This window comes from Malaya genurostris, chromosome 3 (genome assembly GCF_030247185.1).
Source record: "Malaya genurostris strain Urasoe2022 chromosome 3, Malgen_1.1, whole genome shotgun sequence".
In the NCBI taxonomy this organism is placed as follows: domain Eukaryota; kingdom Metazoa; phylum Arthropoda; class Insecta; order Diptera; family Culicidae; genus Malaya; species Malaya genurostris.
The window spans coordinates 39,300,356-39,324,568 of record NC_080572.1 but is presented as its reverse complement, the minus strand read 5'-3'; the positions used below and the strand labels follow the sequence as shown (position 1 = coordinate 39,324,568).

Below are 24,213 nucleotides of genomic sequence, written 5' to 3'. Positions count from 1 at the left end.
CTATTTGACATAAATTAATAAGGTTTATCGGGTTTACAGATATGGTATTCAGTTTCCGATTCGGATTTAATTCGCACTACGATTTCTCAAAGATGTCTACACTGATTTTCAAACATTTTGAAACAAATGTAAACTATACTATACTATACTAGCTACTCAAGTGAATTTATCTGACTTCGGCTACACCGATTTTCGAATTCCGGTTCCAGTATCGAATCGTTTCTCAAAGCTCAATCGTTTTCTCAAAAAAAGTCAAATCGACAGACAAAAACAATTATTTTATCCCATTCTGACTTCCGATTCTGGTATCACAGGATGCTGAATTTTTAAATTCAAACCGATATAGAAGATGACAATCTCGAAAAGCTTTAAAGATAGACTCAAACCTATTGCAATTTAGTCGTCATATGGCCATACGAATCGGTTTGGGTTATGCTGGTTCCTGAATACCGGCTCTGGATGTACCTTAAATAACCGTAAACTCTAAAGTGGGACTTACTTCGACATATCATGGAATGTTCAAACAATTATCACACGTTTAGATTCGATCCGATTTGCAGTTTAGACATTACAGAGTAATGAGTGATTAAAATCTCAAATTGACGCTTTAAACGACGGTCATTGAAATAATGTCATGAGAACTAAAACACCGAAGAATATTAAAAAAAACACATGCGGATTGATAAAAAAAGTATCATTTCATTGCTAGGTGGATTAAGCACGTTTTTTACGAATTAATTCGATTTACGAATCCCCGTTTAGTTCGTAAATGGGAGATTCGGTGTACCTCCGAACCGCTTTACCAAAATGGTAAGACGTCAAGCCAAGCTCGTATGTTTTTTGGGTGAATGGTTTCAGAGAAATTTTCGGCTTTGCCACGCAAAGAGGTTCAAAACTGAAATTTCAGACTATCCATAATTAATTCAAAAATAGTCAAAGAACTTTGAAGTGTTCTATAATTTTACGCTTTTTTTTACAAAAATTGTAAATATCGGAACCAGAAAATTTAGCGATAATGAGTTTTGACGTTTACGTCACTTTTGCCATTATAACACCGGACCCTTAAGTGACAGCCATTAGAACTGTTTAATGAACCAAAAGTAGTTTCCAAACCAGCCAAACTTTGTGTAAATCGGTTAAATTATCTCTGAGAAAATTGAGCGAAAATAAAACAACACGTTTTGTCGGTTACGTCACATATATCATTATATCTCCGGAACCAGAATTCACAGCCATTTGATCTTCGAACTTGATCAATGATCCAAAAAACGTGTTTTAACCCACCTAGTGATGAGAAGGTGCCTTTCTCATGTTCATACTCTCAAAAGTATTTCTATAGAATATGTCAAAAAGCTTTTCATTGAATCTTGAATAAAACAAGAAAGTTTGGTCGGGAATAAACTATCATATCCTACACATTGAAAAAGTTTTTAATAAGAGTGTTTTATACGTGAAACGGAAAAATCAATACAAATACAATTTTTCAATTAGACAAGTATAGCTAGTTGATGACCAAATACGATGATTTTGGTATACCGGATCATCGTTCCTGGTTCCGAAGGTACAGGGAAAGTGCTATGTTTTCATAAGTTGATGTATAACTTTACCCAGATCTGGCTTTCGGTTCCGGAAATACAGAATAGTGTGTATGAAATTGCAACCTGTCATATAGAGCGATAATATTAGTGTAAACATGAGTTATATGAGAAAGACATCATGGCACCACTAGGTGGATTAAAACAGGTTTTTTTTGTTATTACCTTGGTATGTATAGAAACACGCTTTTGAAATGAATATTTTTCTACTCGTAACCATGTCATTTCGGAACCGGTTCAGCCATCTGCGAAAACATGAAGGGCTTAATCACCCTGTAACTCTGCAACCAATAGTCGGATAAAATTTTGAAGTGGTATGTTGAAACGTTCACACCCACAGTAAAATTGCGTTAGAAATTTTAATTACATCATAATTATCTTTATAATGGAGCCTCAAAATATTTAAAATCGATAAAAATATTCCAATAAAAATAAAACCAACAAATACAAGTCTACAGAACAGTTTGTAATTGCGTTATAAATAATATATTTCGAAAACTAAAATGATCAAAAGTGGAAAAATCCGGTTTCGTTCGGAATTCGAATCTGACGCAAACATGCATATCGCAACATAACTTGCTGCTATTAGCTTTGTATCGTGCCATGGCGAGAACAAGCGTCCTTGCAAGTAAATGTTAACTAAACTGACAAAGTGCGGCACAGTTCCAGTAGCTGTCGGAAACAGCAAACGTCACTTATGAATTGGACCCACCGCTGCCATCGGTCATTGTTACTATAGTCCAAACTCGCGTTCAGACATAATGAGGGGCACACGGTCGAGACCAATGTCTGCCCGTTGCGTTAGCTCTCACTGCTCACTGCTGCTGCTGTTGATTCTGGGAAAGACTCTCTGTGATGTGTTGACAGTGCGCATGTTTGAACTGACGTCATGCTACAGGGATTGAAAATATTGCGGAATGTGTCACCCTGGAAACTATAACTGACAGACCGCACATACATTTCAGATCGTGTACTTTGTGAACTGTAGGTTCAGTGCTGGTAATTTTTAGGTAAAAGTTTCCTCTGCTTTTTCCCGATTACATTGGATACGTTGGATTAGGGTTAGGTCCCCGGAAGCGATGGGTTGGAAAGAACTGCTTCCATCTGCTGCACAGGAGCATGCACCTGTTTACACGGAAGAAGATGAAAGGGTGGTAAGGCGAATGCTAGTAGCTCTCAGCAAATTGCTATTGACATCTTTTTTTCTTCTTGTTTTGACCGAGATTCAAGTGTTGCTTCGGTGAGCCATGAAAAATGGTTCTTAATTATTTTCTGAATGAAAACTGTTATTGCCCTAGGGTGTGCCTTCTTTCCTTGCAATAGCAAACCTGTTCGTTCCTGTTTGGGGTTTCAAGTTTTTTAAAAGTCCATAGATACATACTGATAGTGTTTGTTTTTATTCTTTTTCTTTGCAGATTTTTCGTACAACGGAAGCTTAGATGCGTCATTTTCAACATGACGCCTTGTGTATTACTGTGATCTGTGGAACGAAATTCATGAGCCTCATGTAAGTATGATACAGGGTTTGTTTTACTATGCAGCTAACAAAAAGGCTTCTGCAGGTTGATGTTTCCAAAGCAATACCATTTTTTTAAATCATGTGTAATACGCAAATGTAAGCTGGGTTCGTAGTTTGGGGATCGCGCAAATCACTCCAGATTTGTATTCGAACTATTAATGAATTCAAAGTACTCTGTTAGTCAACCATGAGACGTTGAAGAATTAGGGAGTTGTCATGAATAATAATATTTTAATTTACTCATTTGTTCCAAATCGTTGCACTATTTTTTACCATTTTGTTTACATTTTTTGGGTTTATATTAATTCAAAAACTTTATTTTGATCTTCCTTATATTTTTCTGTGTTCATTTAGGTTTTTCTTCGTTTCCAAATTAGAGTTGCCAATAGAGGCCAATTGATTCGTTTCTAATCGAACTCATACCCAAATAACTTATCGGTTTCTATTCTATTCTCTGGTTTTTTTTTCAGGCCATCGTTGACGTTGTCCACGTGATGAGTGGCTTCCGTCGGGGGCCGAGTCTTGTCGATGATGTTGTTTTGTAGTTTTGTAATTTTGTCACATTTATTGTTTCCAATTGTTGTGTTCTGGGAACTCTGAGAACATGTGATTTTGTGATAGCTCGGTGTGAGGATTTTTGCACTAGACTTTTTCGTGCCACACAGAGTAAGGTGATGTTAGAGCAAGTGCAAGGAAAACAAGGATTGGTTCACTTGAAAACTGCAGTCAAAGTGAGAGTGAAGTAAACAGAAATATAGCGCTCGGTGTTTTTGTAGTCACGTGCTGGTGTGTGCAGACGCCTCACCACTATTCGATGTCCGATTACTCGCGCTAGAGGAAAAGGAAAAACGCGGGCGGTCATGAAAAATTTTGCATTGGAACGGATTGTGTTGAGCTTTAGCTGCGACAGTGTTGCCGCCGCGACCGAATTTGCTGCGTCTGTGAACTTTGTTTGTGTCACAGGTAATATGTTTTGACTAGTACATACTATTGAAGTGATTTTTACTTAAAATACTAAGCAAGACAAGTGCACTAAAAGATCCGATGGAAAATGTTTAATCTTTCGTTTCAACAGGACGGCCCACCGTCCAAACTAGTTCCTGGGGCCCGAGTGAATCCCAGGCCGCACCCAGTGCGTGCCCGCATCGTGCCCCCTTAACACATCATTGTTAGCAGGTAACAGTTTTTTTGTAATCCTAGATTTACACAAACAGAGCATGCTTTGAGACCAGATTATGTAGTTTCTTGTACGGTAGTATTAGTTGAAGTGAATTGCTAGACAAGTACTCCACAACTGCTCTACCATTGTAGAGAAAGAGTTAAATGAGATATTAATTGCGTATTTTTGTCATTGTCTGTAGTAATCAATAACCCGACTAAAAACTATTTTTATCTCGAATATTCGTTATTTTTTCATACCATGCTGTCGAAAAATAAATAATTATAAAAACGATTACAATGAATATAAAGTAAATAAAATTCTTCTTTGCGCATCGAAATTGTATCAGTTTGGTTTACAAGAGTTTGCACCCACTCGGGCAAAGTAAAGTTATATGTTATATGAAAACGTTTTTCCATCCAACTCTTAGCAAGTACAATAATGCTCGGAAACGAAAAATATAATACGTTATTGAAGCGCAAAAGAGAGCACTATGAAATAATACGAAAATAATTATTTTTAATGTTTGATTGAGATACCTCACGTGTGATTGAAAATTTCGAACGATTATAACGACGCACCGAACCAAAGACTAGTTCCATAGTCTACATATAATACATAGATTCTAATATATTGAATTTTCAAGTCAACTTCAAACGATTGTTTGAATCAAATAAAGCTATTTTTTAATCAAAATTTGAATCAAATAAATCTTTTTTTGAATCAAATTTAGTGTGGAAATGCATATTACATTCAAATATATTAAGATATTTATTCAAATTTCAAAATTTTGTTGAATCTAATCAAAAATTTATTTTATTCAAATGCTTGTTACAGTACATTAAATGTATTTGAATCAAATATGTCATAGTATAAGTTCAAATAAAAAATTATGTTGACTCTTGAATTAAACTAAAACAAATATACTAAGTCTTAGCTTCAAATTCATGGATGTTGATTAAAATTTTTCGTCCTTGAATCAAATGCCAGAGATTATTAATCTTAAAATATTTTCATTGAATCAAACATTGCTTTGCCTCTGTCCCCGCTTTGCCCATCTTTCCCCTACTAGAGTTTTAGTAGATGAACTGAATATCGTTACACTGGAACCTCAATTCACGCACAAAGTCGGGGCTGCGTAATTTTAATTTCGTGTAAATTCGAGCAATCAGAAGCTTGTAAATAACTATTCAATGCTGTTCATAGTCGTGAATATCAATGCTGTTCATAGTCGTGGAGCTACATACTGGTTGCTTGTTCAATTTGACCTGGATGCACTTCCTCATAATGGATGAACATGCACTTCCTTATAATTCATCACAATGATCCCATTATTTGAATTTGATACCACGAGTATGGACCACAAAAAAGAAATCACTAATGTCATCGATTACGTTGGCAGATCTTGAGACCTATATTGCAAGAAATATTGGATGGACAAAAACTTCCGAATGCATTGTCACAGTATGTCAATTTGCGGAATATAGTACTGAGCACATACCGCAGTTAAAAGTCATGTAAAAGTCACCAACCACGCGTTAAGATACTGATTTCTTTTTTTTTTTAGAGAAATCTTGGATATCACACACTTAATGAGATTCAGAAAAACCAAACAATTTCATAATGTACATTACATAATATTCAATTCACAGAACCATCTTGGATTGCTTGTATATGTGTAAACAAAAATTTCCATTATTATGCAATTAATTTTAAAATCGCATTAATTCGAATAAACCGCGGGAAGAAAGAGGCATAAATTGAATTCGCGTTAATTGACGTTTTAGTGTATTTATATGAGATGATATCGTTGTTATCGGTGAATTTGATGCTGAATATTCGTATGCTAAGATATCTGCATTCCTTGTTATGGTAAAAATAAAAAAAAACTATATCAAACGGTGTAAAATTTTAATCAACTATGAACACTTAAGTTTTGATTTTAATTAGCAACGAATTTGAACATAAATGCTACATTGGGTCGACATAATTAGAAGCTTGATCGTAGAACAAACAAAACTAATTCGCAATTTGTTTTGATCAAGATAAATACTTCAACTTGAAATGAAGTGTTCAAGTGCAACTTGATATGTAAGTTGTAACTCAATTACAAAGAATTTGTTTTCCATAGTAATTTCAATAGTTTTATTTTCAATCACAGTGTCGAACAAAACAAAAAGATCACTTCCGTACATAAACAGGTTTAGTTGAGAAGTCAGCAACACTATTTTCTTTCAATGGAACCTTAGTTTATAGTTCATTTGAATGAAACGAAATATTGCCACAAATATCTAAGGAGAATGATATGTTGCAAGCGTATGAGTAATATATCTATTGCAATGAATACAGGAGAGAGTACGACCCGGAACAATTGGCATAGACCCACGCGACGAAATAAGGACTACGATTGGAAACTTGGAACATGGAACTGCAAGTCGCTAGGTATCGCAGGCTGCGACAGGATAATATACGACGAACTAAATCCTCGCAACTTCGACGTCGTAGCGCTGCAGGAGCATTGTTGGACGGAACAGAAGGTGTGGAAAAGCGGACATCGATCGGCTACCTTCTACCAAAGCTGTGGCACAACGAGCGAGCTGGGAACTGGCTTAAAAGTGCTGGACAAGATGCGTCAACGAGTGATTGGGTGGCAGCCCATCAACGCTAGAATGTGTAAGTTGAGAAGGCCGTTTTTCAAATACTGCATCATTAACGTGCACTGCCCACATGAAGGGAGACCCGATGACGAGAAAGAAGCGTTCTGGATAAAGCCTGTGACGGCTGCCCACGCAGAGACGTAAAAATTTTCATCGGTGACATGAATGCCAAGGAAGGAAGGGATGCAATGTACCGACCGGTTATCGGGCCGAACAGTCTGCATGTCGCATCGAACAACAACGGCCAACGATGTGTCAACTTTGCGGCCTCCCAAGTAATGGTAGTCAAAAGTACCTTCTTTCCCCGCAAGGATATCCACAAAGCTACCTGTAGATCACCTGATCATCAGACCGAAAACCAAATCGACGTTTTGATCGACGGAAAATTTTTCTCGGACATCAACAATGTTCGCACCTACCGCAGTGCGAATATAGATTCGGACCACTACTTGGTTGCTGTATGCATGCGCTCAAAACTTTCAACAGTGGGTACCAAACGTCGAAACCGAAGTCGCGGTTTAATATTGAGCGGCTCCGGGATTCTGGAGTAGCTCAAGATTACGCGCAGCAGTTGACAGTGGTATTACCAATAGAAGAGCAGCTTGGTGCAGCTACTCTTGAAGATGGCTGGAGAGACATCGGTTCTGCCATAGGTAGCACTGCATCAGCAACGCTAGGTATGGCGGCTCCGAACGTAAGGAACGACTGGTTCGACGACGAATGTGAACAGTTAGCCGATAAGAATGCAGCTTGGGCGAGCAAGCTGCAACACCGGACGAGAATAAACGAGGAGCGATACAGACAGGCGCGGAACAACGAGTAGATGGAAGATACGTACATCGGACTAAAAGCTGAGGCCAAGCGGATCGGACTTGACATCAATGTGTCAAAGACAAAGTACTTGAAAGGTAGGGGCTCGAGAGAACATAATGTCAGCCACCCATTACGAGTTCTGATTGGCGGTGATGAAATCGGAATGGTCGACGAGTTCGTGTACTTGGGCTCACTGGTGACTTCCGATAATGACACCAGCAGAGAAATTCAGAGACGCATATTGTCAGGAAGTCGTGCTTACTTTGGATTGCGCAGGACGCTTCGATCGAGCAAAATTCGTCGTCGTGCGAAGTTAACTATCTACAAAACGCTGATTAGACCGGTTATGCTCTACGGGCACGAGTCCTGGACAATGTTTGCGGAAGATCGACGCGCACTAGGTGTTTTTGAACGGAAGGTGTTACGAACCATCTTTGGCGGAGTGCGGATGGAAGACGGTACGTGGAGAAGGCGAATGAACCATGAACTGCACCAGTTGCTGGGAAGATCAACCCTTGTCCAAGCGACCAAGGTCGGGCGGTTATTGTGGTCCGGGCATGTTGTTAGAATGTCGGAGTACAACCCGGTTAAAATGTTAGAAGCACATCTCCTTCGAATTAGACTTTCCGAGATTAATCATTGTGCTTGTGGCGAAGGTTATCGCGATATTGATCATGTCGTTTGGACATGGATTGGAGTATCGTGATGTCAGATCTCAACTAATAAATTCCTTGCATACTCAAGGTACACTATCCAATGTCCCAGTTCGCGACATTCTTGCTTGTTACTTTTCTTACATGAAACTTCTTTATCATTTCAATAGGTCCATTGGAGTTCCAATTTAAATTTTAGGCCCCTTTCTCTTCTATGAGTTCAACCAATAGCCAGCTATATTAAATGAATAAAAGTGATTAACAAATTTAAATAGTTATAAAATCATGTACAAAAGAAATGTATTTTATTTAATGTAATTTATAATAGCAAATCGCTTGATAAAAACAGTGTTTAGATTAACTAATGAATACCAACAAACTAATATGATATTCGAAATGTATTAGCTTTAAAATACTATGTATTGTGTATGCCACGGCGAAGCTAAACTTTTGTATATTGCGTATGAAATAAACGTATTTATGGAAAAAATAAAGTAAGTTCAATCATTCGTACAATCTGCATTTGTGTGGTGTTAGAAATAGATCTATTTCATACGTACGTAATACACAAATTTCCCACACTAGAAAACCGGGTTTACATTTGATCCTTAAAAAGCAGTCTGCTCATCAAGAATTTTTTAAGGAGGAAAAATGCGACAGTGAATAAGACCAGTCCCAGATTCTCTTTTCCTTCAGCGTTTGTCGGCGATATTTGATAGTGTATTCATTGTTCCGAATTACTTCACAAAGCCTTGTGCTGATTGAGCTGTATACCAAGCCTCCTTCTTTTGTACCTAACTTCTTCCTTGTTTTTACATAGCAAGTGTTGATGAACTGGTCGACATATCAAACATTTTCGTTTGGATTATTATCGGGGGACTTCGCTGGTCATTGCATAGTATCAACGTTATTTTTCGCAAGCCATTGTCTACAGCATGGGCAGTATGTTTCGGATCATTATTCTGCATGAACGGAAAATTCAAAGACATTTCCCACTTCCCAGGTTTTCATAACAGTATAATCTCGACTTAGAGATATTGTTTCATTATCTTCTGCGTTCAGAAGACTATACTGACCACGAGAAGCATATTTATATCATATATCCTCATCTTTAGCACTTCGGTGCTTATTACAAGTGTGTTGCAAATTGCTATAATAGCGGTTCAAGTTGAACTGTTTAGGTTTGCACTAAGCATCAATTTAAACTGCTTTGTACTGACGAGTCTATAGGACGAAACGTAAAGATAGTGAGACACATGATGAAATTGGGATATTCACAAACGATCTACAACTTCATGTGATGCATGTGGAAGTGTAGAGGGTTCCTCGCATTTTAGAAGCAACATGCAACATCGCACTAATAATCTTTCCCCTCCGAAATAGATATGAAATCAAACGTGACCGGCGTCGGCACTGATCAAAATGCAGAGATCAGAAATCGATCACAATGATATTGGAAAAGTACAAACAATCTTCTCTACGGCATTATCGAGCCACACCGAGTGCAAGTTGGTTGGATACTGAATTATAATTCTGTTGAAGCGATTTTCTTATACGCGAACACACACATTGAAAATCATTATCACTTGTGCGAGGCCATTTGATTATGCGCATTTAGCTCAACTGACTTCTTTTCCAGAACAATATCTCTTTTTATTCCGGTTCTTCCCTGTTATAAACCAAACATCCCTCGCGAGCACTGGTGCAAATAGAATTAGTTATTTGTTCTGAAAAGAATCTCCCCGTATTACATGTGATTTTTATCATTTCAAAACTTTCAGACAAATGCTAGTAGCCAAAAATGTCAACAATATAGCTCTGAATTCATTTTGATCCGATCTTTGTTTTAAAGAAATGGTTCATTGAAAAAAGATTACTACAAATTTAAAACCATTTTTTTGGTAATTAGTTCTTGTTGTTCTATTATCCAAACTATTCACCATATATTAGAATTACAATTTAAAATTACTAACAAAAGAATTATTCAAAGATCAGGCACTGGTCTGAAGTTTTTTTTTCCATTCTTTAACATATAAGATATGAATGTGTACATCATTTAGATTACAACCAAAAATATGAACGCCGGGCCAAAATATATTAGAGTGACGAAAATACCTCCGCTACCCTAAATTTAAGTAGCACACTATAAAAAATGACGAATCAATATTTCATTACTATTGTGTAAAGAAATTTAACTTTGAAAGCCCTATCGTTTACAATGAAGAGAGCGGCAGAACAAAACTAAATATTGCAATTCATTGTTTACTATGCCTACCGAATTTCGTTGTACTCGCTTTGTTAGCGAATGACGTTGCATTCATCATTTTGTTCTCTTCTCTTTCATCCACAGGCCTTGGAAATCTGAGGCTCTCATTGTTGGCCATATAGACAATGAACGAAGATCTCGATTCGATATCTGAGGAAGAACGTAGCTTGTTCCGTCCTTTCACCCGTGAATCATTACAAGTCATTGAAGCACGTATCGCAGATGAAGAAGCCAAACAACGCGAACTGGAAAAGAAGCGAGCCGAGGGGGAGGTAAGCCCAAATGTTTCCGCCAACCGTGCTTTTTTCATACGATAGAAAAAGCTTGTAATGTGAAAAAAAATATCAGAGTACTGCTGCTTTTAGCTTTCTACTATATATTCTACATATTGCCTGTAGCAAGAAAATTAAATAGCTTCCTTATTTAGCTCTGTCTGGTTGCCTCTCGCTTGCATTGTAAAAATAGTCGGACACCTTTCCCTGTCCTTTGAAAACCGAGCATTTCGGAGATAGAGAAAACGTTCTCGTTTCCGACAACAAAGATTCTACCCTAACTCGTTCATAGTCCTGTCAATCTCATCTCTTTGTATCGCTGATTTCTCTGTTTATTGATGCTTCTTGATTCATTAACTTCCTATCACTCATATTGATTTCTATTTTTCTAGTGTATCTTATGAATCATATTCCTCTTCTTATTGGTTTATAGTTGCACCAGCTGACACTTCAAATTGTTTCTACTATCACTAAAAACAGTCAAGTTTTCATAAGCTCATATCATTCCGTTTAATTCGAAAAACCTCCGTTTTTTTGTCCAGAAAATTGATTCCCTCTAAGTTAAGTTTTGTATACATTGTACAAACTTCTGTTAGTTCTGTTGTTGCTTTGGTTGTAAAACATCTTTTGTTTCAACTGAACGAATGTAAATTAGGTCTGTACAGAATAATATGCTTTTTAGTCTGTTGTTGTAAAGTTAAGATCATGTTTGAAAGATTTTTCAAAATTACGTTTCTTTTACCATTTATTAGATTTTAACTTCTATTCTTGAATTGGCGTCTATGCATTTTTAAATCGTATTGTACAAAAGTCTATTTTCTATTATTGGAATAAATACGTTTTGTTGGTATGAATGATGAAAATTCGTGTATTCGAACATAGATTTCATTATTGGAGTATATTTTACAAAAAATAATGACTACCGTGGATTTAACAACATGAATTTTCTTTCAGTTTTCGCTTTGTTCCTCAAGATTTGTTTAACATTCTGTTTCGAAAATTATTTAACACTCGGACAAAATTCCATCCTACGTGATCATTGTGATATTTGCTATGATTCGCAATTGTTGTCATGCATTGGTGTTTCAAATCAAATCGAAATGTCATAAAAAATACTGTTTGCTTGAAGTTCAATGCCGATTTCCGTAACAATTACGACTCCAATCACACGTTTTGCGTAATGATATACAATTGTCATATCCTCATGTGAAACATTAGGTGATGATGGCTACAATTTGTCGTGTCGTGTGAGGTTTTAAACTAGCATGATAAAACATATATGCAATAAGTAGGGTGGAACTTCGTTTCAATTGATTCAGATCATTTACCAATACATTTTGTTTGTCTTTTATCGTTACTTTATGGATCCCTATTGTCGTCAAATTCTCCATGCATCGAAAACTCATCAGAATCGAGATGACTCCATCGTCATAAAACAACAACGAGAACCGTTTCCACAAACCAATCGGCTGAACTACTCGCTATTCCACAGCTGCTACACCAACACTGAAATCGATAATCTCTAGCTCGTAAGCTCAAAGCGCCATCTTAGTGCTCTACACATACACTATAGCCACACCTTTTTGTTCTCAAACTTAAATCAATCAAGCAATATTCCGCAACCAAATAGATTTTCTTAGATGCTGAACCGCCTAGTGAATCATCACCTTTTTCTTTTATCGATCAAATCAGATTAATGCTCAATCAAATTAGTGAAAAATATTAAAAAAAAAAAATTTTAGCTGCATTTGATAAAAACCATATTGGATATTGGATCCGAATCGAATTGGATTATATGATAAGCACAAAAATTTGGACGAAATTTACTACGAAGCAAACGTAATCCAATAAAATTTCACTTCAGCCCTTTTATCACCAAATGTCAGCTAACTAGAATCGTTTTACTTTCATATTGTTTCTGTTTGTGCGTTGCAACTAGATAATCATATAATCAAGAATAGTGCAAACACAAAGTTTTTTTCTGCAGAATGAAGTATACCTAGCAGATCATTTATCAAAACCGCTCGTAATTTACTAGGCTATAGTCAATCATTAGCTATTCAAACTCCAAGCGCAATATTTAATAATCCAACTCACAGTTAACTAACTTAAAATACATATTTTCAGACTGGTTTTGGTCGGAAGAAAAAGAAAAAAGAAGTAAGATTCCTTTACAACTTATCATTGTTTACTATTTTATGAACCCAACGGTCGCATTTTCCATGTTCAGTTCAATTATTCATTTGTTGTTTTGTTTTCATTTCTGCCCAGATTAGTATCAGTCATTCGTGTTTGTTTTATTACTTTCACTCACAATGTTGTGGTTACACACCATTTCCAAGCATCGTATTCATGTGAACTACTTACAAATCAAGAAAATCTCGACCATTTTGAGATGACCCAGTATAATATGCTGTGATGATGAATAGTCTTACCTCAGTTGACTAACGCAACAACTAATCAGCAAGTCGCTCGGCAGATAGTTTTCCTTTTGTGTGGTATTCGTGTGCTTCTCAGGAAATTTTCAATTTCCTATTCATCCTGTCGTAGGTAAAGTGTTTGTGACAGAACGCAGTTGATAAGTGAATTATTTTTTGCGTCCAGCATCTATCAATTATGTATAAAATGTTCAAAACGACGTATGTAACAATGAGAGATTCTCTTTGTTTACTTTCCCTTTTGATTATTACGGCACTCTTAGCAATCCTTCTCTCCAATCATTTACCGATAATAATAACTAAAGCTATCATCTTTCAATCTGCTCTGGAGAAATTACCGAAAAAAGCAGAAATATTTCGCAATAATCGAAAGAGAAAGTAAACAAAGAGATTCTCTCATTGTTACATACGTCGTTTCGAACATTTTATACAGAATTGATTGTTTTCCATCCGAGTTCTGATTAGTAAATAATTTATAAATTGTTTTTGTTCTTCAGTTTTACAGGGAATTTAAAATGTACCTACCATTTCAACGAATGAACCTCAAAACAAAACTTTTAATTCTGATTCACAGCCACCTTTACTAGCAGGTCAGATAGTGTCACGAACCTAGGTTTAATTTGTACGCAGCTATAAATTTCTTGCCAGATCGAAAGCTTTCTTGAGGATTTATCGGCAACAACGAATTGAAACTTGCTAGGGACAACGCCTCGATCAACGGCTATACATAACTTTTGTCCATAATTCATCATCATGTACGTTTCGTCGTCCATGAGGATGCATTCTTCGTATATCATAAGATGCTTATTGTATAACATTCGAGCACGTCTTTTGGTCACTAGATCCTGTTTAAGCGTTCTGTTTGGATGCCAACTAACCCGAAAAAGAACGGTGCTTCGGCTAATATTGAATTTTTTGACGATATCATAATCCGACAGCCCGGTGTTTGTCCTAATAGTGCTCAACAACTTCAAATAACGCTTCCGATGCATAGTTCCAATCTGACGCTTGCTGTGATCCTGCCGATCGATAGTATGCTTCTTACAAAAATGTTTGAGAATGCCAATGCTGGTCGTTTTAGCCTATTTCAACTACTTCGCGACTTTTGTACCTGTCCACGTCGAGTTCTCGAAGTGAGTGTTCCAGAGTTAAATTTTGGAACACGGATTCCACCAAGTATAACTTCTTTGAAGCCAAATGAATCGAAATTTCCTGCGTTGAAAGAGTAAACATTCCAAAACAAACTACAGTCAAAACATTCGACAAGTAAGAGCGCGTAAAATATACAGTGTGTCCAGATCAGGGATGCCATAGAGATTTACCTGTGTTATACAGATTTTGACATGCACATACAGATTCAATACAGAATACAGATTGTATACAAATTTTCTTAATTCCATACAGATTTATAAAATTTTCACAATTAAAATGGAAAACTTTTGTACAGATATTTGATGATAAACACAGAAATACATTTATATTAGAATTTGAAACCAATTTGAACTGATATTCAAAGAAGTCATATCACAGAGAACAGACATCCAAGTTAGTACAAACTTTTTCAAAAAAGCTGTGTAAAGCATACAAGTCAAATTCTGTTAAAAATCATCGTTGCGTATGATTTTGCACGCATGAATTACCATTGAATGAAAGCTCGAACGCAAGAGCCCATAAGGGATTACTGGGCTGCTCGAAGCGCCTCTACGGGAGAATTGCTACTTGGTGATTGCTTTTTAAGAAAACCTATTTTAATCCACCTAGTGGTGTAATGATGCGTTTCTCATATATAATACTGTGGTATTCTATTCAAAATGTTTCTCCTTGATTTTTGAAAGAAACCAAGGGATTGTTTGTGCATTAACTAGTATAACATAGAGAATGAAACAGTTCACTGATCGGTTAGGCCATCCATTAGAAAACGAAGTGTGTTCACTATTATATGTACTTCCAGCATTGCAACCCGAGAACCGGTATAATCGAAGTCGGCCACGAACATGACGTACAAATTCTACCAGTTTTTATTCAAATTTTGAAGATTTTATACGATTTTTCCAACGACGATTTAAATTTTTGTTGTATCCGAAAATATGCAGTAATTTTTGGTAGGACCATAAGACCTTCCATTTGACTCTAAGATTGGGAATAACGGTTTTGATCCATTATAGAATTTTTTACGGTTTTTGTTTCGCCGAGAGTGACAGTTTCTGAAAACCGGTCAAACCATCGTTGAGAAAAGTGAGTGAAATCCATTTTGAAATATATATTCACTTTTTCCGGTACTTCCGGAGACCGGGGACCGGGGACCAGGATAGCCGGAATAGGTTTGTTTAGTTGTCTACTGATAATGGCTATCGATTTGTGTAGTTTTGAGACCAGTTTAGAAATTTTTTTACGTTTTTTGTTTCGCCGGTTCAAGTGACGGTGTACAATAATGAACACACTTTACCCTATAACTTCGGAACCGGAAGTCGGATCCGGATAAAATTCAGGAATTCCGTATGGGACCGTAAGACATTTCATTTGAATCTACGTTTCGGTTCAGCCATCTCCGAGAAAACCTAGTGAGATTCTTTGACTCATACACACACAGACATTGCTCAGCTCGATGAACTGAGTCGAATGATATATGACACTATGACCCTCCGGGTTTATTTTCACTAGTCGGTTTTTCAAGTGATTGCATAATCTTTCTATATGAGAAAGGCAAAACCGTTAAATTTCTTACACAAATTGTAATCTGATGTCTGTTCTCTGTGGAAATAGCATCACAAAAGTATATTCTCAGACTCAGAGTTGTATGACCTGACTCGAGGTTGCATATAAGGCATTGGAGTTCCATGTCATTTTAAGAAGTTAACTGTTTCATTGATTTTTTTAGGCTTGTTAAGGCGTGGAGTCGCCTTGTTTTAGTTTTAAATTTGATCAGCATCTAACGAGGAAGTCAAATTGAAAAAATGGCATGCGAATACAACTATAAGAAGAAAATTGCGAAAAAGCTACCACAGAGATGTTACTCGTTCCCGCAACTAGCTCCTATTCGGGGGAGAGCGTTTTTCCAATTGAACTACCCTGCATATGATACACACGAAGAAACAGCCTAGTTGAACAGAAGAACCGAGCATGTCAAATCAGCGTCGGACGGCAAAGCGGAGAGTGCAAATAGACTTGTGATGCGACGTGTAGTGGTTGCGAAGGTGTTGCCATAGAAATATGTCTATAATTGAACTGCGTAGCGTGGCACAGCTGAACATGCTCGGGTCTTCTGTTCAATTAGTTTGTTTCTTCGTGTGTTTCACATGAAAATATCTCTAGTTCTGACATGGGCAATCTAATGTTGTGTCCCACTACTGGTGGCGTTCGTGTACCATGATAATGGTTGCAATTTTATCTGGCAAAATACAAGAAAAAGCGAATTTCAACACAAATAATAACCGTTTGATATTCGAGAAGAGAACAAACATTTATTAATCTATACAAATTGCTTCGCTAATTAAAAAGTATGACCGTTTTCGTAGTACTCTCCATTCGAACTAGCTCTAGAGCGGAATAATATACATAAAAAACTGACACTTTTTGTTTCACGAATTTGAAATATGCGGAATTTAAAGAACAGTTAATAAAGATTGGGACCCAACGATGAAATCACATTTTAAGTATTAAAGTAACACAATCCATAGTTTTGATTTAAAACTTATGCAGATATGTTGCGTCCTATTTGCATTTCAAAAAATCAAATACTTCCTGTTTACATGCATATGGTTCATAGCTCTATTTTCTATATAAAGTAAGTAATGTAAATTTGTCGTGGTTTTATGTCATGTCAATATAGTATGTTGTTACGCCGGAGCTCTTTTTATACTGTTGTAGTAAGTACGGTAATAAACTATGCAAAATGTTTTTTTGACTTATTTACAGTTTACAGCTGATTGAATTTTTGGACATACGCCATGGAAGAATTTTTATTAGTTTCCCCTCGTGAGCTTTCATCTTATCGCTAAGTATAAAATCAACTCCATTTTCTATTGATGCTGTAGTAAAGATCCAAGAGGTTTGGAAACATGACAACCACAACCCATCATTAAAATTTTATCTGGCAAAAAAAACGATTCATCAATTTACATTTTAATACTTCTTTTTACAAAAAAGACGATGATTTACTGAGATGATAATTGAAAACAAGACTAATTCTGAATATTGTCAGTTGGGCTTGAACAAAGCCTAATTTTGGATAATGCATTTTGACTTTAGGAGACAAATTAAAATAAAAAGTTATTGCATTCGTGTTGTTCTATCGGAATAAAGTATGGTATTGATTGTAAAATAGTCTCGAGCTATCACACGATCTTGCATGAAGATAATGATCACCAACACCGGGGTCGGCTCTGCACTGAATGGAAACAGGAAAAATACATTGTGACACTTGATTGGCCTTCGCAATCGCCTGATGCAAATCATATCGAAAACGTCTTGGCCTACATCAAGAAGAAGCTCATTGGAAAACGTGTTTACACTTCGAAGCAGTTCTCCCGACAAATTTGACTCATTTGGAAGCCGCTTCCCCTTGAATACGTAGAAAATTTTGTAGAAGGTATACTACGGAGATGCCAAGCAATAATTGATGCTGGTGACAATTGAACTCACTATTGAGTTGAAAACGCGTTACTTCAGAATGTAATTAATGTATGTATAAGCCAAAAACTATAATTAAATAAACCATTTGAAAATTATGCTGGACACGCTTTTACTTATCAAAATTAGTTAAGTGAAGTGGCTTTCGAATCATAAAATATCTCGAGTTGTACTTAACGCATCAATATTTTTTTTCATATCATCAGAAATATGGTCAACAATGCATGATTAAATTCTCAATAGTGTGAGACTAAATGACTCAAAAATTAGGTTTTCTCAATTTTTCTTTATTGAACTCCATTTAGTTTATGTTCGGAATTCGAATCCATAATTTTGATTAAAAAATTCAATTTCAGAATTCTGAAATAATATGATATTTAGTCGCTTAAGCAGTGTGCCTAAAATTATATTACATTATTGAATAAAAAAAATGATATTTAGATCTGGACTCCAAGTCTGAATTATGGAACTGATTTCTGAACCAGAATTTCATTCCTGAATTTTGCTTTTGAATTTACTTTTTGAAATTAGATTCAGAATTTAGAACCTGCATGTAGGAAAATTTAGGAAATTTAGAACCATTAAAATATTCCCAACGAAAAAAAAAATTTAGGAAAATTTAGGAAATTTAGAACCATTAAAATATTCCCAACGAACTATGCGAAGTTTTCCTGTAAATCTACAGAAAAAAACATTGTTGTACTTATCTTGCCCGGCAAGCAAAGAACTATTTGCTCATGAGCGGGAGGGATTGTTGAATGAGTTGAGGTGAACTGAAACTAAGCATCACACAGATAAAAATATTTTGTAAATTTACATTTATTTTCATGCACATTTCCGGAGCAGGCAATTGAATGGAAAATTACAGTACAAAACTAAGCGGTTTGTAAATATACAGTCTTGTTCAATGAAAAACTAAATGAATATTAATGTAATTTTACATCAATCGTGGTTTTAAATCAGATTTTCGTTTCAACTGACGTCTATTTCATAGTACTATCGGTTTACAAGTCGTGTAAGTTTCATCATTTCTTTCTGTGCAATGAAACTGTTGACGATAAGAAACGTCTGAATGCTCAATACAGAAATTCGAATTGTGCTTGAATTACATAGTATTTTTTGGATTGTCACATGTCAAACTAATGTTTTAAAAATATACGTGCGGCCTGGCACACAGTTCCGTTAATTTTCATTGGGTTGGTTTGGGTTTCAGTGAACCACATTGAATCAGTATTCGATCTGATAGATTCATTTGATTGTTTTTTTTCGATCAATCAATGCATGATTGAATCATATTGACAGTGATATTATAGTTATTAACGGGAATGAAGTCTTCGAAATCATACACACACGCGCGCGCAGAATCATTTGCTGTAGTTATCTCGGTTCAGTCGATTTTCTTTCTATTCCGCCACATATCGTACGATTCAGAAGAGATTTTATTTAAAAAAAACTCAATCCAATCCACCTAGTGGTTTAATGATGCCTTTATCATATCTCTAATATTCTCATATATGAATGTGAGGTATTCTTCGAAACAAGTTTCTTTGATTTTTGAAAAACAAAAACTGAACCGGTATAATAAAAGTCGGTTCGAGAAAAGTGTGTGAGACCAGGAGAGCCAAAATTAGTCTACTGACTGACTACCGATTGGAGTAGGTTTGAGGACAGCTAAGAAATTTTTATTTTGCTTCGCCGCTTCAAGCGACGGTGCAAAATTTTTGACACAATTTACTCCATAATTCCGGAACCGGAAGTCGAAATCGGATGAAATTCAGGATTTTTTTTTAGATCTCTTGTAACTTTCATTTGAACCTTAGTTTATCCAAAATCTGTTCTACCATCTTCGAGAAAACCTAGTGAGATTATTTGACACACACATTTCTCAGCTCGACGGATAAAACTGAGGAATTTCATATGGATCGATCTTTCGTTGTAATCTAATTGTGCATAAATAGGTCAAGTCATCACTCAGAAAAGTGAGTTCGATTTTAGAGTTTGTGAACAATATGACCGGTACTTCCGGAACCGGAAGCCGGGAACTGGTACAACCGAAGTCGATGCGTTTGGCCGTCAACCGACAAGGCCTGACGATTGGAATTCTTTTGACCCCGATTTTGAAATATTGTTTCTTGTTTTTCATCACCGCTCTTCATTCTGTCGGATCCGGATGAAATTCGAGAGTTTTGTATGAGACCATTTTGCCTTTCTCATATAGAAAGTCTATGCAGTCACTGTGAAAACCGAGGCCCGGAGGGCCGAATACCATATATCATTTGACTCAGCTCGACGAACTAAGCAAATATCTGTGTGTGTATGTGTCCGTGTGTGTATGTGTGTATGTATGTAACAAAAATATGCACTCACTTTTCTCGGAGATGGTTGAACCGATTTTTACAAACTAAGATTTAAATGAAAGGTCTCATGGTCCCCTAGCTTGCTATTGAATTTTATCCCGATCGGACTTCCGGTTCCGGAGATATAGGATGAAATGCACCAAAAAATGTAAAAAATATGCACTCACTTTTTTCAGAGATGGCTGAACCGATTTTCACAAACTTAGATTCAAATTCCGAATGGTACCATATCTTGCTATTGAATTTCATTTAGCTCCGACTTCCGGTTCCGTAGTTACATGGCAATATGTAAAAATTAGAAGTGTGTGCACTCAATTTTCTCTGAAACGGCTCAACCGATTTTCACAAACTAAGATTCAAATGAAAGGTCTTATAGTTTCCTAAAAACTTCTGGGACGTTTTATTCGGATCCAACTTCCGGTTCCTAGAGCGTGATAAGTGAAAAATTACGAATTTCATTAGTATTTTTTCACGAACGATGGTGAAAAACAGGTACAAATCTCATAAAACTATCTGATAAATTCTTCTAGTTTGCAGAGCTTGTTAGTTTGTGGGCTTTAATACTCAATTCGTCACTACTGGTCACTCTTTTCCTGTTCCGGAAGCACCGAAAGTGGTGAAGAAAAACTCCAAAAACAGAACTCACTTCGATTTCTCTGCGATGCTTGAACCGATTTTCACAAATATTGATTTGAAATGAAGCTCATAATATCTTTAAAGCTACTACTTTCATCCGGATCCAACTTCCGGTTCGATACACGCTATGAAGAAACGGTTACGGATGTCTGCTGGTGTGTGATATTGGTAAAAGACGGTGTTGCGGTTGATAAAAAATTTAGCTATTCTATGGTAAGTGCGACCGAAAGAATAAACGAATATCATTGAATTCAAATTTATTTGAAAAAATATGCAATTTCACAGCCGGTAATGAAGTAATACCGTCCCAGTTCCGGTTTCGTAAGAATTGGAAATGATGATTGAAAACTTCAAAAAGGATCTCACTCGCTTTCCTTCAAGATGGCCAATTCGATTTTCACAAACTTATAGGTTCAAAGGAAAAGTCTTACTTATAGGTTCAAAGGAAAAGTCTTACAGTTGTTTCAACGAATACCTCAGTAATATTTATGAATATATTATTTATGAGTAATATTAGAAAGGCATCATTACACCACTAGGTGGATTAAAACAGGTTTTTTAAACATAAGTTCATTAAAATCGGTCACACCATCTCTTAGAAAAGTAAGAAAGTAATTTGAAATTGGAATTTTTAGCCTGTAATTCCGGAACCGAAAGTCGGATCTAAATGAAATTCAGGAACTTTGTAAGGCACAATCACGCCTTTCATTATAATCTAAGTTTTTAAAAATGCATATCACCATATCAGTTCAGGAACTTTGTACCCTTCATTTGGTTCAGCCATCTCCGAGAAAAGTCGAATGGTATATGACATTCGGCCCTCCGGGCTTCGGTTCAAAAGTCAGTTTTCACAGTGATTGCATAACCTTTCTATATGAGAAAGACAAACAAGAAGAAGCAGACATCATTCCAGCAACATAATATGAACAGTTGGCAGCGTCCTTCACGAGCTAATCCGTTGGGGGTAAGGGCGGTACGACAGGAAATTAAAATCGGCATATTTGTGTGCTATCGATGCATCCCCATTCTGTGGCACACCGGCTCATCAAAGATGGTTCCGGGGAAAAAAGGGGCAAAATAATATATGTACAATTTTCGGTAGAAACGAGACCCAACGAATAGGCAGTCGAGTACATTTTGCTAAGCGAAAAAAATCGACTATGCCAAAGTATTTGGCGGACACGCCACTAGGGAGAAAGACATGTTTGGCAGAAAAAAAAAAGACTGACAGCACACAGAACTCTACAATTGCTCTATACCGACCAAGGTGAAATAAATCAAGCCAATGTAAAAGCACAGGAAACGAGAAATTTACGAAAATTATGATCAAAATGCTACTAAACGTTTTCCGATTGCGTTTGTTTTGCCATTTTTTGGGTAAAGTTCGCTGAAAATCAGCTCAAGCTCACAGAAAAATACACTCACATATGGAAATACATATACGATTGTATTCGTAGCGAAAACGATCGTGAACTTGTGGGTGGCGAGGGGAGCGAAGCAATCGATTTCCGGCAGAAAATGTATGCCTTTGTGGTTTCGCTTCGAGTGGATTCGGTAGCTTAGAGATGAAATCATATAATAACATAGAACGACTTGTTTTCATCAGATGAAATTTAGTGCTAATAAAATGAACATGATGGTACCGGCAATGCAATGTTTCTATTCAGGACAAGACATATACACTATTACCAGCCGCTATCTAATTTCGGGTAGAAGCCTACCTAAAATCAAATAAAGTGTATCTCCGCATTTTAGGTAATAAGCGTATTGCATAAACTGGGTTGCCGATTCAAAGCATAGGGCACTGGCCTTACAAGCCAGTTGTCGTATGTTCGAACCCCGACCTGGAACGATTCTAAGTGTCCGTTGGATCGTAGCACCAGCCATGCAATGGTTCTGTACACTCAGTCTACTGCGAAGTCTGTTGAAATAGAAGGTCAAACTCCACAACAGGAGTGTAATAAAACCAATAATTTGATAAACCAGACTAAGGAGTGATGATCTCAATATTTAGGTAAATGGAACATTGCCCAAAATGTTGCCATGACAACTTTGACAATGCTCGCTACCTATTTTTAACGATTAAGTCAAAGTTTGAGTAGATAATGATTCTGGTACTGCATTATGAACTCAGAAAGAGTAATCGGTTATTTACCTAAAATTTAAGTGGTACCCATTTTTTCTGTCTAGTTTTGGGTAGCTCATAGAAAAGGTCGACAAGCCACTTAGTGGTGTCTTGATGTCTTTCTCATTAACATTTCATAAGAAATCGATGCAAGTTCCGATGAAATTTTTGACAGTATATTTCCTGAGCGTTATTAGAAATACAAATGAAATTCGATTTTAAAATCGATACGTCGTTATTCAGAATTAGGGTGAAATCTGCTTTGGAAATTTCGTTCTTGTCTGTGTCGTAAATTTTATGACGATTAGACATTTTAACCATCATATAATAAGTTCAGCGAAAAAACAATTGCACTATGTAGATTGAGTCAATTAAACGAAAATAAAACCAAAAGAAACCTGTGCTCTTATTACTGCTGTATAAGAAATTCAAGTTAAATAGGTAGTAATACTTTTCAAACAGTATAATGAAACAACTTCCAACTACATCAATTTATCAAAAAGTTTTATAAGAATTTGCATCTCGTTATGCCATCACTTGTGAAAAAATACTTATGAAATTGACAAGTTCTCGATTATCGCGCTGTAATACCAGAACCGAAAGTCGGATCCAGATTTTTTCGAGAACATTTTAAAAAAATTCAAAACCTTCGAATTAAGATGAATTTCAATCGCAAATGTGACCAAAAGACCTTTCGCTTGAATCTAAGTTTGTGAAAGTCGATACAGGCATCTCTAAGAAAAGTGAGTGACAATTTTTATCATTTTTTGGTGCATATCACCATGTTGTTCCGGAACCGGAAGTTGGATCGGAATAAAATACAATAGCAGTCTATGGGTCTATAAGACCTTTCATTTGATTCTGAGTTTGTGAAAATCGGTAACTATCACTGAGAAAATTGAGTGACATTATTTGTCACACACACACATACATACACACACATACAGTTGTGTTCAAAATAATAGCAGTGGTTATTTTTAGACGGAAAATTCGTGAAGATTCAAAACCTAACATTTAATTCGGATCTATTTGATAGTGATTATTTCAGGTATCTTTCAACAAAGTTTTGTATGTGTTTTGTTTTTGAAAGCTCA

The 24,213-nt window shown here is 36.3% G+C and overlaps 1 protein-coding gene across 50 annotated transcripts in view; it reads left to right on the top strand.

Moving 5' to 3' along the window:
• Positions 1-24,213, top strand: part of LOC131434538 (sodium channel protein para) — a 198,337-nt gene that overhangs the window by 43,671 nt on the left and 130,453 nt on the right. For 39 of the 50 annotated variants that reach the window (XM_058601345.1, XM_058601350.1, XM_058601339.1 and 36 more), the window contains exons 3-7: positions 3,011-3,102; positions 3,585-4,077; positions 4,190-4,290; positions 10,747-10,934; positions 13,062-13,094. In XM_058601345.1, the coding sequence (XP_058457328.1) occupies positions 10,788-10,934; positions 13,062-13,094 (180 nt within the window). In that variant the 5' untranslated portion in view covers positions 3,011-3,102; positions 3,585-4,077; positions 4,190-4,290; positions 10,747-10,787. The remainder of the gene's footprint in view (positions 1-3,010; positions 3,103-3,584; positions 4,078-4,189; positions 4,291-10,746; positions 10,935-13,061; positions 13,095-24,213) is intronic. The other 11 variants (XM_058601349.1, XM_058601321.1, XM_058601352.1 and 8 more) reach the window with 1 other exon arrangement.